This window comes from Euleptes europaea, chromosome 15 (genome assembly GCF_029931775.1).
Source record: "Euleptes europaea isolate rEulEur1 chromosome 15, rEulEur1.hap1, whole genome shotgun sequence".
Lineage (NCBI taxonomy): Eukaryota > Metazoa > Chordata > Lepidosauria > Squamata > Sphaerodactylidae > Euleptes > Euleptes europaea.
Window position 1 is genome coordinate 11,162,207 of NC_079326.1, and position 15,191 is coordinate 11,177,397.

General features: G+C 42.2%; 1 protein-coding gene across 1 annotated transcript in view; it reads left to right on the plus strand.

The window, feature by feature from the left end:
• Positions 1-15,191, plus strand: part of SLC49A4 (solute carrier family 49 member 4) — a 123,371-nt gene that overhangs the window by 20,292 nt on the left and 87,888 nt on the right. The window contains exon 2 of the mRNA XM_056861436.1: positions 5,335-5,428. Coding sequence (XP_056717414.1) covers positions 5,335-5,428 — 94 coding nt within the window. The remainder of the gene's footprint in view (positions 1-5,334; positions 5,429-15,191) is intronic.

Below are 15,191 nucleotides of genomic sequence, written 5' to 3' on the forward strand. Positions count from 1 at the left end.
CATCATGATGATCTCAGTTGATGGTCGGGTGCTTACAAGAGAAGATGATCCTTTGGATGCTCTAGACCATTTAGGCTTGTATAGGTCAATACTATCACTTTATTTATTTTATTTAAAATGTTTTAAAGTTGCCTTTCAACCAAAATTAGGTTCCCCAAGGTAGCAAACAATCAAAACATTAAAACTAGTTTTAACAATACATACATCCTGTATCTAATGCTGAACCTGTCTCCCGTGCAGATTAATGGATGTAGAGAAGAAGGTTAGTGTCAGAGGTTGCCTTTTGATAGCCTTTTGGTTCTTCACTGAATGTCTTCAGAGTCCTTGCCTAGCCATGCTTGGGCTGGCCCGTACAAGCGGTCAGGCTCTTGACATGAGTTCGGCCAGTGTTTGCATTTTTGCTTTGATGTTCATTTGCTCTGTTATTCCCACTCCCTGTTCCATTCCCCCCTCCCTTGCCTTGGCCTTGAGCGGCTAACAAGCAGCACTGTGTTTAGGCTCCGTCTTCCTCCTTCCTGCCAAGCACCGTTATCTAGTCATTTCCCAGGCTGTTTGCAACTGCACCTGTGATGTAATCATGCTTTTAAGTTATGCCTTGTAGCCTGGCTCGACATTAGCAGCTTTGAACCCGCAAGTTACCTTAGCTGTACCTGTTGCTTCTTCAATAAAGTTTACCTGCTTCTGACTTGACAGTCTGAGCGAGTGGCCTTTTGGGAATTGCCCAGGTTGGCTGGAGAACCTGACAGTTAGGTTCAGAGAGGGGATATTCTTCTGTAGACTTGGGGATCTCCCAAGTTAGCAGAAAAATGTGAACCACCTCCAAGTGAAGAGGTTTAATCTCCCCCAAATGGAGGCATTTATTTATTTGATTCATTTGTACCCTGCCTTTCTCCCCAGTGGGGATCCAAAGGGGTTTATATCATTCTCCTCTGCTCAATTTTATCCTCACAACAACCCTGTGAGGTAGATTAGGCTGAGAGTGTGTAACTGGCTCAAGGTCACCCAGTGAGCTTCCATGGCATGAGTGGGGATTTGAACCTGGGTCTCCCAGATACTAGTCTGACACTCTTAACCACTATACTATGTGAAAGGGGTTTAAATCCCCCCAAAACAGAGGCATGTTGTTTGCTCAGGCAACATGTGTGAGTGGGGAGGGGAGGAAGGAGCTCTTAGAGAGGCTGCCACTAAGGCCAACCTTGTCACTGTTGCCTCTCCTCAGCAGGCAGGTAGGTGGGCAGGCAGGGGATGAGAAGCAGGGACCAATGCCGACCCCAGCACTGTTGCCTCTCCTCTGTGGGTGGGGGGAGGCGGATCAGGAGCCTCCCCTCCCCCTGCCACCCCCTCTGCTGCCAAGGTGGCAGTGCTACAGGCAGAGGAAGAGGAGCAGGAGCCACCACTGCTCACCCTGTTGCTGCCTGCCACCCCCATCACTGCCACCTCTCCTCCGGGGGAGGCGGAGCTGGAGCCACTAACTACCCCACCGTGTCAGCCAGACTGGGGGGAGGTCAGGAGCAGTGTCAGAGCTGCATATTGGCTGCTAGCCAGCGAGTGCCTGGTCTGGTGGGTGAAGGGTTTTCCAAGGGTGTGATCCCCTCCCCTGTGATTCCCACAAGTCCCCACTTTGTGTGTGTGTGTATGTGTGTATAAAGCAAAACACATAGGTGAATAAACAATTTGTATGTGGCCTTCACAAAACATCATCCACAGAGTAGCACAATGTTACAAAAAGGGACATGTACAAGAAAATAAAATCTAGTGGAATTAACATTGATATGAACTCTAGAGCTTACTACCGTAGCTCTTATTTTTCTTGCTGCCAGAGCAAACAGTAATGTTCTATGAGAAATATACTTGTTGGAGTCAGACAGCAAGAATATGATTTTCTTCTTTTCTGAGTGGAGGTTTGTACCCACTAGTAGCCCATCAAGAAACTTAATCCTGGACTGTGCATAGAGTGGACAATGAAATAAATAATGGGGTAAATCCTCCTGCACACGGGTATTGCAGATACACAAGCGTTGATCCTTGGGGATTTGTTTGTACCGCCCAACTAAAACGGCCGAGGTGATTAAACAGGAAAAAGGGTCAGTTATGGAATGCGAAACAAAACAGAAATGTTTTTACCCTCTGACAGAAGACAATGACAGAAGTGAGCAGATGAATTTTTGGGGGGAGGGAATTCCATGGTAGCACTCTCTTAGGTTGCCACCTGTCTAGTGTTACATGGTGGGGTCACCTGAAGCAAGGCCTCTGAAGATGGCCGGAGTGGCTGGGTAGGTTATTGTGGGAGTAAGTGGTCTTTAAGGTTTGTTGAGCTCAAGTAATATAGGGCTTGAAAAGTCAATACCGCCATCTTGAAATGGGCCCAGGAGAAAATTGGAAACCCCAGGGTAGGTGGAACAAGACTGGAAATCAGGGTAGGTGGAAGAAGACTAGACAGATATGGTCCCTATAACCCATTCCAGTCAGTATTCAGTTGTACCAGAACAAATATATGATATACAAAATCAATATTTTCTTTAAAATTATTAAACTCTTACATTTTACTAGACTGTGCTATCATTACATTATTATTAGCTTCTGAACATTTTCCAAGGGTTTGAAGCACATTACATTTGTTGGCCCTTAAAGTTATAAATGTGTGAATGATGCCTGCCAAGACCCTATGCTAGGAAAAGTTGCTGCCCCCTTAACAGGAAATATTCTTTGTTACTACTTATCAGTGCAACAATAATGAAGGGTACAAAAGATTCATTAGGCTGCATATCTACTCAGCTAAAGGCTAGGACAGTGATGTCCGAGTGCCCAAACTGCAACCCAAAACCCACTTATTTATTGCAAAGTGCCAACACGGCAATTTAACCTGAATACTGAGGTTTTAGTTTAGAAAAAACAACTTCCCTGGACTCCCAGCTGAGTGGCGGGGAGTCCAGGGAAGGGGGCGGGGCCTTTGAACTGCTCCGTGCTGCCTGCAAAAACTGCATTGGAACAAAAACTACATTAGAACTAATATAGCTGGGAACCAGACACCCTTAGTGGTACCTTCACATTCAGAGGCAGTCTACCAGTTGTGGGAGGGCTGTATTCTCCATTCTTGAGGAAGTCCTGGAGACACCTAGCAGGCATTTGCTGGAATCAGGAAAGTTTTCAGGGAGGGAGGGAGGGAAAGGAAGGAAGAGCTTTCTGGTCAGGGAAGGAAGGGGGCTTCTGGGCTGGTGAGCGAGGCGGCAGCCACCTCGCTCGCCAAGGAAAGGGTTTTTTGGTGGGGAAGGGGGCTTCTGGGCCAGCATGAGAGGCAGCTGCAGCCTCGCAAGCTGAGGAAAGGGGCTTCTGGCGGGGGTGGGGGAGAGAATGGGGCTTCTGGGCCGGCACTCTGCCACCTTGCGCGCCCAGGAAAGGGGTTTTGGAGGGAGAGGGGGAAGGGGGCTGGAGGGCCTCGTGAGCCCCGCAAAGGGGTTTTTCGCCGGGGAAGGAGAGGGAGAAGGGGGCTGGAGGGCGGCAGCCGCCTCGTGCACCCTGCAAAGGGTTTTTTAGTCGAGTGGGGGAGGGAGAAGGGGGCTGGAGGGGGGCAGCCGCGTCGTGCACCCCGCAAAGGGGTTTTTGGCCGGGGAGGGGGGGAGGGAGAGGGGAAAGGCTGGGCGGCGGGGAGTCCAGGGAAGGGGGCGGGGCCTTTGAACTGCTCCACGCTGCCTGAGCAATTCAAAGCCGGCGGCGGGGAGTCCAGGGAAAGGGCGGGGGCCCCGCCGCCCAGCTGAGCTGCGCGTCCCGGCAGAGAGGGCTACGCGTTCTGGACTCGGCATGCGTGCCATAGGTTCCCCAACACGGGGTTAGGAGATCTCTATCAAATTGGGGTCTTTTTCTTCTCTTTTGAGCCCCATTCCATCATTTATTTTTTCTTGATTGTTGGACCCAAGTCAAGACTTTCAAAGAATTTTGAGTTCTCCAGAACTGACTGCTATAGAATTTCAAAAATGTATTCAATGTTGTTCCTTAAAAAGGAGAGATGAGAGACAATATTTTTTTCATTGAGGGTATCTTTAGATGTAGTTCTAAGTACTGGGACCTTAAGGGGAGGTGTCAGTTCACTTCCTCAAGGATGATTATACAGTTTCTTGTACCAGTAAGATCAGTTTTGCTGGCTGGCCTTCTCCAGCCAGCAGGCCTAAGGTTGATGATAAAGCTGCCTTATACTGGGTTAGACCAGTGGTCTATCAAGATCAGAATTAACTGTTCTGACCAGCAGTGCTTGTTCAGGATCTTGGATAGAGGTCTTTCACATCACCAACCACCTGATCCTTTTAACTGGAGATACCACGGGTTAGTTCTCGACTGCATGCAGCATAGATGTTCTGCCACTGAGCCATGGCCCCTGCCCATCATGTATATAACTCCAAAAAGTCTGTTGTAATTGAAGTAGATATTTGCTTTCTGTATCAGCAACAAAAGTTACATATTAAAAGTGTATAAGTATAGTGAAATGGAATTTTAGATCCTTTAATGGAGTTTTCTGTCCACCTACACCTCCTTCCTCAGTAGCAGTTATACAGGGATGCATAAGATTCATCGAAACTCAATGTGATATTTTTAAAATGCTGTGCATATCACTTGGTAGTTGGACCTGTACAGAGCAATTGTTTCTACGCTTTTGCAGTATTGGAAAGTAAGAAAATCCTTCCAATGAAGAAATCATTTTTTTCATTAGATGTAGTACATCACTTTAAAACAATAATCATTTTAACTGTTTCAGAAAAGGTAGCAAAGTACATCTGTTTCTTTCTCTTTAGGTTCAGTATCTAAACACAAATATAATTCACCTGGTTGTCCCACAATTTCTTGTAGATATTTAATTTATTGCATTTGTGTGCTGCCTTTCTCCCTGCGGAGACCCAAAGAAGCTCACAAAATGAAAACAAAAACCAATAATTTTCAAACTTATCCTGAGCTGCTGGTTGATGACACTACCTTACACATAGGCCCTAGCCTATGAGCCCTGAGCCCTCTCTGGCTCACACCCAGAAACAAAAACAGTTGTCTACTTCAGGGGTGCCTACATGAAGCTAACCTCTCCATCATAGTGATTGGAGCAGTCTGTGTACATAGCATAATCTGGTGCAGTAAAGTGTAGTTCAGTGTATAGTCCTTTTTCTTTAAGTACATATAGATAAGTGTTGAAACTGAAAAGAGAAATTTATGTGGTTAATATCTCTCCTGCTAGATAATCCTTTATCAAAAGGAATTACTTGTGACTGGCAATAATTAAGTTTTATGTACTGTGTTTTACTTCTACAATGTCCACTTTTTATTGTAATTAAATTGCCTTTCTTTTTCATTTAGGCCTGAGAGTAACTGTGTTGTTAACATCATCCCTCATGGTGTTAGGAGCTGGTCTGAGATGTGTACCTGTGACAGACCAAACAACAAGGAAATGGTAAGAGATTCATTCATTCATTCATTCATTTGATTTTTATCCTGCCCTCATCCTTGGCTGAAGCTGGGCTCAGGGCAGCTACCAAAAAGTATCAATATGATAAGTACAATAAAATCATTATACACAGTCAATAAATAAAAACAATCCTAATAACCTCAGCAATTTAAAATTTTCAGACAGGTGGTGCTCATTTTAGAGCATAACACCCACATTATGGTACCACAAGACTGTCAGGGCCCTCCCCATAGACTAGTTGGGAACAGACAAAAAGAAGGACGGGGGTAGGGAGGCCATCTCCTATGGAACAGTAGCCACCCTCAACTGGAGATCTGGTGGAATATCGCCATTCTCTGGAGGAAAAAAAGTTCACAAATTATTTTATATTAATTTAAGCAGAGATTAAATTTTAAGTAGTAAATATTAAAATGTTTTTTTCCATGTTGTTCACTCATACCAATAGTTTTCTGACCATTGTTAAATTAAAAAGTCAAATCTAATAATAACTGCTTAAATCTCATCTAGTTTGCAGGTCACTTTTTCACTTTTAATTAGTTGTCAACTGAAAAATACTTCTTTTATGTTTTCAGTGTTTGATTTTAAGTTATGAGGCTGTATTTTTCTAATAAACATTTTCATCTGCTCTGTAATGTTAAGTGTGCTTCTGTCATGATTACACATGTCTGACTATGCTGGCTTGTCATGCTCAGTCAACCCAATCTAGGCCAAAGGTCAGGAGGGGTGAAGATAGCGAGTGTCCTTTTGTGTACTGTGGCCAACCACTACTTATCATTGGGGCCTTCAGTATTTTTCAGAAATTAAAGCAAGAGATCTTCTGCTGTATAATCTGTTTCAAAGCGTGTAGGCCTTTAGTAGTTAGCAGCAGCACTGTGAATTGTGTCTGTTATACAGGGAATTGAGAGGGATGGTGGAATGGTATAGCCCGATCTTATCAGTTCTCGAGCACTAAGTAGGGTTGGTGCTTGGAAGGAAGATCACCAAGGAAGACTCTGCAGAGGAGGGCAATGGCAAACCACCTCTGCTTCTCACTTGCCTTGAAAGCCCATTGCTGGGGTCATCATAGGCCATGGGGAAGTGAAATTGCATGACTGGCTGAGCACTGTTTCAGTTGAAACAAGACTGTGTCTTTTCTTATTTACACCTGAGAATCTAGAGATAACACTGAGTTGGATTTATTTGACTGAACTGAGTGAGTTCATGGAAAGAGATTTTTACCCCTTCCTACTGCAGTTCTCTAGCCACTTCTGAGGGTTAGGAGCTCCTTGGAAATTGGAGGGGGGAGTCGAATCATGAATGAGGAACTGGCAGAAATTCCGCTCCACTCCAGCATGACCTTTTCCTCTGTTTGTGGGTGTGTTTTTGCAAGACAGGAGTGATTTCTACTGATTTATTTTATTATTATTCAATTTCTATCCCTCCCTTTCCCAACCAACTTGGGCTCAGGGCATCTAACAATCCAAAAATAATACAAACATTTTTGTTAAATAAATATAAAAATGATGCTTTCTCTTAGTGCTGCAGCATCCCTTGCCATGTCACCCACAGGCACAGCTTTTCAGGGGGCATTGGGGGCTGTAGTGAGAAGTGGAAGTTGGAACAAGTTTATGTAAAAGAACTTCTCCGTTTCTGGTTGTTTGATTCATCTGGTCAATTCAAGAATATTTTAAGACTCCACCTGTCATGAAAAGTAGTCTCAATCCCTTCACTAAGAGGAAGTCTTTCTTTGCTAATTTTATCAGAGTTGGTTACCACTATTATGCTTGGATTTTATTTGAAAATCTGTTATGCTTGGATTTTATTTGAATTGTCCAGTCTTTGTCCTGACTATAAATAGGGCAAGGCACCAGTTCAAAACCAAGATGCATAGCGTGGCTCTGAAAAAAGATAGGAATAAGAAGTGTTATCTGCTTACTAATAGTGTTGCACCATATACTTCAGACAGTCTTCAAACTCTGGTTAAGGAATGAAAACCAGTTAACCCTTGACATGGTTAGTGGTGATGTAGAGGCAGTGCTGCACAATGGTTAAAGCAAATCATGGAAAGTGGAAATCATGTGGGAGAGGGAAGGGTAGAGTGAGACAGAGACAGAGAGGACGAGAGAGAGAGATTCTGGATGACTGTGATAGGGAGCACTTGCTGTTTCTTTTATATTACTGAATGGCAGCGTAACAGCATAGTTTTTTTCCTAGTTTTGGAAGAAGAAACATTTTTTTCATATTTGATTGATCCAATGCAGTGAATTCAGGACTAATTTAAGACTGCACCGGAGGCAAAAGGTATCTCAGTTCCTTCAGTAAGGTAATGTGTATGTATTTAAACGATCAAGAAATTATTTTGAATGGTATCTTTTTGTTTTGTTTTGGGGGCTATAATGCCTCTTCTGTTAGTAACAAAAAGGTCTCAATGTTACTCTGTAGGTATTTAGCAGAAAGAGAAAAAAATGTGCAAAACACCAGAGGTTACAAGGTGTTTATCTAATCACTTGTAGCTACTCCAAAGTTTTACAAAATAGTAGTAACATCAAAGGTTCAGTTGAATTGCAGGCATGTATTACAGCATAGAAATAACGATCAAACGCAAAAAGCAAAAGTGTTGATAATATAACATAAAGCCACAACAGTGACAGGTTTGCCAGCTAGTATCCCATTTCGATATTCTTCTTCGGAATGCAACCTTGAAAATCAACAAACAGAAGTATAACTAGTACAAATATCACACAATAATTAGATATAACTTATTCACAACAGATTACATGGGATTTACTCCATTCCATTCCATTTATTTACTAGCTCCTTTGACCAAAGGTCTTGAGCTTAACCATAACAATAATACATAATACAACAACACATAATCAATTTACAACACCCAACGTATAACATGGGATTTACTGTAGCTATCATCAGAAATGAAGTAATTATCCTTTATGACACATAAGTCTAATGAGTAAAATAAAATACATAACAATTAGTAAACATAGGCACATAAAGATAAAATTGAAAGTCTCCCAAACCCAATTTGAAGACTGACAATATGAGACAATGAAGGCATAAATTCAATTGACATGTGCAGTGTAGACGGCTATGGGTTGAATTGGAGTACATTGCATCATCCAGGCTTATATGCATGTGGGGAAATACATCCTTAAAGGGACCAGAGCAAACAGAGATATTTCATGTGTAAAGCTCAAACATGAGGAAAGTTGATAAAAAAGAAGATAGGTCCCAGTGATCATTAAGGCCATATGGAGCTGATGTATTTAAAGTGATAATCCAATGGGCCTCCCTTTGTAACAGTAATTTTTCAGTGTTATAAGATTGGTAGGGTCAGGGTAATATCCTGTCAATAACTAAAAACTTAAAATCAGATGTTGAATGGTGTTTCTCCATGAAATGAGCTATCAAAAGAGCTTGTAGACTGCAATTGCTGGTTTTGCTGTCATGTTCTGAGAGTCCATGTCTCAAGGGATGTGTGGTGGTGCCCACGTATAAAAAATCACAAGGACAAATATGAATGTAAAAAGGTAAAGGTCACCTGTGCAAGCACCGGGTCATTCCTGACCCATGGGGTGACGTCACATCCCGACGTTTCCAAGGCAGACTTTTGTTTTGCGGGGTGGTTTGCCAGTGCCTTCCCCAGTCATCTTCCCTTTACCCCCAGCAAGCTGGGTACTCATTTTATCGACCTCGGAAGGATGGAAGGCTGAGTCAACCTTGAGCCGGATACCTGAAACCAACTTCCGTCGGGATTGAACCACGTTAAATGGTGAGCAGTTAGAAAAATGATTTAAAGTAAAGGCCCTTTTAGTAAAGGGATGAATTAAAGTTTTGGTCTGAATTGCCTCCGAACAACAGGTGCATCCATGACATTTGTAATGGCCTTTCAAAACAGGTGTGACACTAGCAGTTTTTAAGTCCTACAGTTTTTAAGGCATACATAGGCTGTTCTCAGCTGTTTATTGATTGGGCTCTTAAGGTTGGCTCAGGTGTAACTCCATACAATCTTGGTTTGATGCTCTGTACATACACTGACCCTAGCATTCTGAAAATCAGTTAGTGATTTCTTCAGCACAAGCCACAATTTACCAGTTTGGATGTAAATGTCAACTAATGGTTTGACTAACTTGGAAGTCACTAACATATTCTGACTATAAGAGGGGTGGGGAAAGAAAGAAATACACAAGGAGGAAATATACAAGCATGGCCTCATTCATGTCTGAACTGACCCCTGATACCTGCTTTTCAGCATCATGTTTTTTTGCGCTTTGGCCATGGAGCTGTGTACTCTCATAATCCCTGCTAGTGAATCATTTTGCTCTTTCTTTCTTTCTTTTTAGTGATAATATTACCAGTTTGCCTTAATTGAAAAAAAATCATTAAAAAGGAGGGCGGGAAGGTACCTGATGTATTTTGGAGGCCAGAAACTGATAATCTACAGAAGAAGCAAGATCAGTGTCTGAACTGGCCAGTTTTCCAATTAGCAATAAGATATTTCAATTATCAATTTAAATGTTGCCCATCTCAATCACTAGTTACTATCTTGTACTATTTAGTGACTTAGTGGAAAACTTTGGCAGTTTACTATTAGTTTTCTATCCTTTGAGAGCTTGAGATAAAAATTGCCTAAAGCCCTGCACTAATTACCATCTTTGTTGGAGCTTGACAAAGTCGACTTTAGTCCATGAAAGCTTTTGCTGGTGTAAAATCTTCTTTGTCTTTAAGGTGTTCTTGTTTAGTTTAACTGAGTTACCCACCAGTATAATATCTCTTGGATATCTAGGGGTTCAAAGGGCTATAAAGCCCTCACACTGATACTTTTGACAGCCTTATTTGTCTGAAGTTCAAATTAAGGACATGGATGTAGGTCATGGTGCTGAAGCGTTTAGTGGTATTGCTCACCATCTAGCTAACTAAGCAAGTATGTTTGCATTTTGGGCCTGTCAAGGGTTAGGGTTAGGGTTTCAGAGTTTTAAAAAATAATGTAATGAAGCAGCTAGATGGAAAATGAAAGCTGTAGGGATACTAGCGATCCGTAGCCGAGAGCAAGGAGGCAGTTTTCCACCGTGGGAACTGAAATATTGATGATTTTTTCATAGTTTAAAGCAGTGAAAGGTTAAATGTGAATTTCGGTGTCTAATAGAACCATGAAACTATTCTGATTTTAAATATGTAGTGTATCTGAGAGTGTCGTTACAGCAGAGAAAGAATTCCTTGCAATTTTATCACACCTTTTAATATAGATCCTTGCATTATTTTAAGAGATTGAACCATTTCTACCTCTTTTAAAAGCAACCTTCTGGGGTTATTGGCTTCAAAAGAAAGTCTGAAATTTTTGAGCAACATTTGTGGCAGTCTCAGAAATCCAAGAATGCTTTGGTGAGACTTTCATAGAGCACTTCACATTTTTTACAGTTCTTGTTCTCTGTTTATCTCCCTGTGTACTGTCCAGCCCTGTTACCTCTTACAGCTTGATTTCTCTTCAGAATTCCAGTTGTTGACCAACATTTTTAAAATGCTGCATCTTGGTCTATTATAAATAAAGATATGTTGCAATTTCCCCTTCTGATTTAGTTTGTTCAGATTTCTTGTGGGCCCAAAGTTGGGAATAACTGTTACCTCTGGTAACAGAGGTAATATTGAAACAGAGGTAATATTGAAACTCCTTGAATTGCTCTTCACCATAACTTACCATAACATGAACTTTCCTGTGTGCAGAAGGATCTGAGTATTGGTTGTATATAGGTAGCAAACTGGAGCTTGTGCACTGGTTGCACATCGGAACAGACCAGGGAATGGGAGGCCTGTCAAATTACTCCAGTAACTTGACCAGTGGGCAGTGGGGTATCGCTAGGTGTAGATATGGGAGGCACACATAGACCTCTAATTTTGTAGCAGCCTGTTACACCAGGGTTTTTCTGTACACAGACATCTTTCGTGCCCACTGGGTACAAATGTCAGGGTACAAAAATGTTTGTTGGAAGTGGTTGATGTAATGAATAATAATAAATGTTATTATTTTATAGCATGAGAAAAGCCCTCTTGTTGGGAGCAAAACCTGGGTTCTAAACTATGGTTTGCTATTGCCTTGTTAGCTGTGGTTTATTATGGTGTCTGAATGTTGAAATCCCAGTTTGTTCAGTAGCAGTTCTCCTCTCAGCCTCCTGCATGTAGCTATGGAAGCACTAAATCACAGCTAGCCGTGGTACTTCTCTCAAAGCTTCCTCCCTCTTCCTGCCTGCTTTCCATGTGCCCCCTTGCCCCAGTGGTATCTTACAAAACAGCAATGTGAGCTTCAGCTGAGGGGAATTTTAAAAGGCAGCAGGACAAAGATCTCTCTTAAAGAGTTGATGTTGTTCAGTTTGTCAGCATACACAAAACAAACTGTTCCAAACAAAACATTATTGCAGTCAAAGGCAGGAGGAAAGAAGATCAAAGGTGAATGGTGGAATACAGGTTTTGTGTGCAGATTGAAGGTTCAGTCCTTCACATCTTCAGTTAAAAGTATACTAGACTGTAGGTGTTGGTAAGGCCACTCTTGAATACCTTGGAGAGCCACTGCTAGTCAAAGTATACAGAATGCCGGTGATCTGATACAGTTTAAGGCAATGTCATACTTCAAATCTGTTCCGTTCCCAGCCCACCTACTATTGTATCTTCTTCCCTTTAATGACCACTATACCTTCAGATTTGCCCAGGAGAGAGTGAGTGACCTGGTCTTGGTCAACTTTTATTTTTTTTCTGAGAGGAAAAAAATGAATTAGGGAACATGGTAAGACAGAAAGGGTAATTTTGTAGGTCTGTCTTTTTCAGTGTGTAGTTTAGGGAGTGCTTGGAAACTGGATGGTCAGGGAGGGGAAATGTGATTGAGAAGTAAGAAAAGGAGGCGAAGGCTGTAAAGGGTATATTTTGTTTCAGAGTTTTAAAAAATAATGTAATGAAGCAGCTAGATGGAAAATGAAAGCAGTAGGGATACTAGCGATCCGTAGCCGAGAGCAAGGAGGCATACTTCTCCTAGCCCTTCCTCCCATTTATTACAGCCAACATTGTTGTGCCTACTGTGTCTAAAGAGAGGTTTTGTCAGCAGGCTGGTGGCAACTCAGTGAAGCTTGGAATGGCATCCAGAGCTTCTGCTCGCCTCCTTGCTGTAGACTAACTAGAACAAACTGTGGTCTGTTGTTTGGTAGACTTACTGGTTTAAACAAAGCAGCAGTTTATTGTGACTTCTAATACAGCCACACTTATAGAAAAGATAAGTAGCAGCAAAACCATGTCTAAATGCTTTGAATTTTGAAATTTAAGTCACAGTATCAAGTTTTTGAAATCAACTCTAATCTGAGTCTCACAAACAAAACTGAAAAGAACAGTTAAATATGTTTTAAGGGACCTAAAGCAAGGGCCTAAGTGAAAAGACGTTGCTTACGTGCTTTGTGATTTAATGTTCAGTTGATGAATGGCAGTGGCTGAGGACAGTGTAGCCTAGGCGCTGCCATGGCACCTCCAAAGAGGTTCCCCGGCCACCGCAAGGCCTTAAAAAGCCTTTTTTAAATGATTAAAAATAAAATGGGGCTTTTCCCCCATAGAGAACAGCGATGTTGCATCAGGAAAAACCTGGTGCAGCAATGGTGTTGTGCAAGGGGGTGTTCCTGGGCTGGAAGGGCTTTGGAAGCTGACTATCATCAGCTCTGCCCCCGGGAACACCCCACACACACATTGGCGCTGCATATCTCTTCCAGGATTTAGGTCCCAGAGAGACTGCGACATGGAGCTCCACAGCACCCAGGTGCCGACAGAACAGCCCCCACTGCCAGCATAAATGCCTCTTATGCCATGACATCGAGGCACAAGTTCAACATGTCTACAAATGTGGCTTGGATTTGACTTTTTATAATATCTGAATTGTGAAACGAAACCTGTCAAAAATTAGCTGTCACCCAATTACTTTCATCGTAAAATTGCCTTTTGTGATTAAATTAGTTATTTATTGTGGGATTACCAGCATGGATCATCAATTTTTTGTTGTTTTCTTTCTATGAAATGTTTTGTCAAAATATATCTGAATTCAGAAACTTAAAATATTGGGCTTTTGGGGTTTAAATCAGTCTTGTAGTCTTAACAAGATAATTTAGAAAATAGCGGATGTAGGCCAATAACAATCTGCTCTTAGTGTGGCATATTTACCCATGAAGAGAACATAAAATTTTGTCTTGAAGCAAGATGGAGTCTTTTATGGACATACGCCAAGCATTTGCTGTCTTTTCCAACTAAATGAAGGTGCTTACCATAAAATGGTGAGGTTTTAATGAACTAGTGAGTAGCTTCTAGGTTGGAGCCTCAGTGTGGTTTAATGCATTTATTTTTAAAGCACTGTGATTTTTTTGGATAGAAGCCTCCAGTGAAGTTCAGATTATTAATAATTTTATTATTTGTGAGCAGGATACAGTTCATTGGGTTACTCTCCCTCATATTAAAAATCAATAAAGCATTTGGCAAAAACTGCTCACCTGCCACGTTGCTGTGTAGAAAAAGAAACCATTGGGCTGCCAGTATATGTACTTATCAATGAGTAATAAACCTTCAAGGAGAACTATTTTGTGATGGAATTTGTAAATGGAACCATTAGGCAAAAGTGCTTAGTAGCCAAGCCAAAATTTAAGCAGGCCATTTGGCCCAATTTGTGAAGTCCTTATGAACTGCTGACTTTTATAGAAGTTAAATAGTCTTATGTGGTGTATTGCTGATAAGAGCAGCAGCTCAGAACTAAGGCACCTAGGATTTGTCCTTCAGCTAGCTACTTATAGCTTTGTTTGTGGCTCACAGTGTGCAGCACATGGAAAAGACACATGCTATGAACCTTTTTTACATTGAATTTGTTAGTGGTGCTCAGCATAGTTCAATCGTATACCCTTTTAAGTCATGTTTCTTTCAGTTGCAGTGTGGCTTCCATTTTAAGTAGCTTCACTGACTGGAAGACCAAGACTGGCGAGCAGTGTCTGGCTCTGATGGGAAATCTTTCAACTGTCCTGGCATCTGCTTGTGTCTGAGCAAGCTAAGCAGTGCTTGTGGAGGGTGATGTGTCGGTTTGCTTTATTTTGAAAATTTCTATCGTCTCAGCCTGATTAGCCCAGTTTGGCCTGAGCTTGTCAGGGTTTGGGCCTAAGCAGGGATGGCCATGGTCAGTACTTGCATGGGAGACAACCAAGGAAGAGTGGGGTTGATATGTGGATATATTCAATGGCAAACCGCCCCTGCTCATTGTCATGCCTGGAACGCCCTGTGGAAGGGGTCGCCATGAATTGGTTGCGACTCAATGGCACACTCTTCTCCAGCTAACCTGATTGAGGTTGCTTATGTTTATGGACACTCATCAGCTCTCTAGCACAATGTTAAGGGGAGTATCGTAGACTCAGTGGATCTGAGCAGGGCAACACACACAAGAATAACACTCCAGTTCTTTCTGAGCTGCATTCTTCCACATGAAGCTGCTTCTGCTGAATCAGACCTTTAGTCTGTCAAGGACAGCGCAATTGGCTTTGACTGTCCAGGATTTAAGTACAGGTCTTTCACTTCACCTACTGCCTGATCCTTTTAACTGGAAATGTCAGGGATTGGATTTGGGACCTACTGCATGCGAAGCAACTGCTGTACCAGTGAACTGTATATGCCATCACCCCCACAAATCCAGTGTGAATAAATGAGTGCATTTTGGTAGAAGGTATTTAACCCATCCAGGTCTTGGCTCATGGAGAAT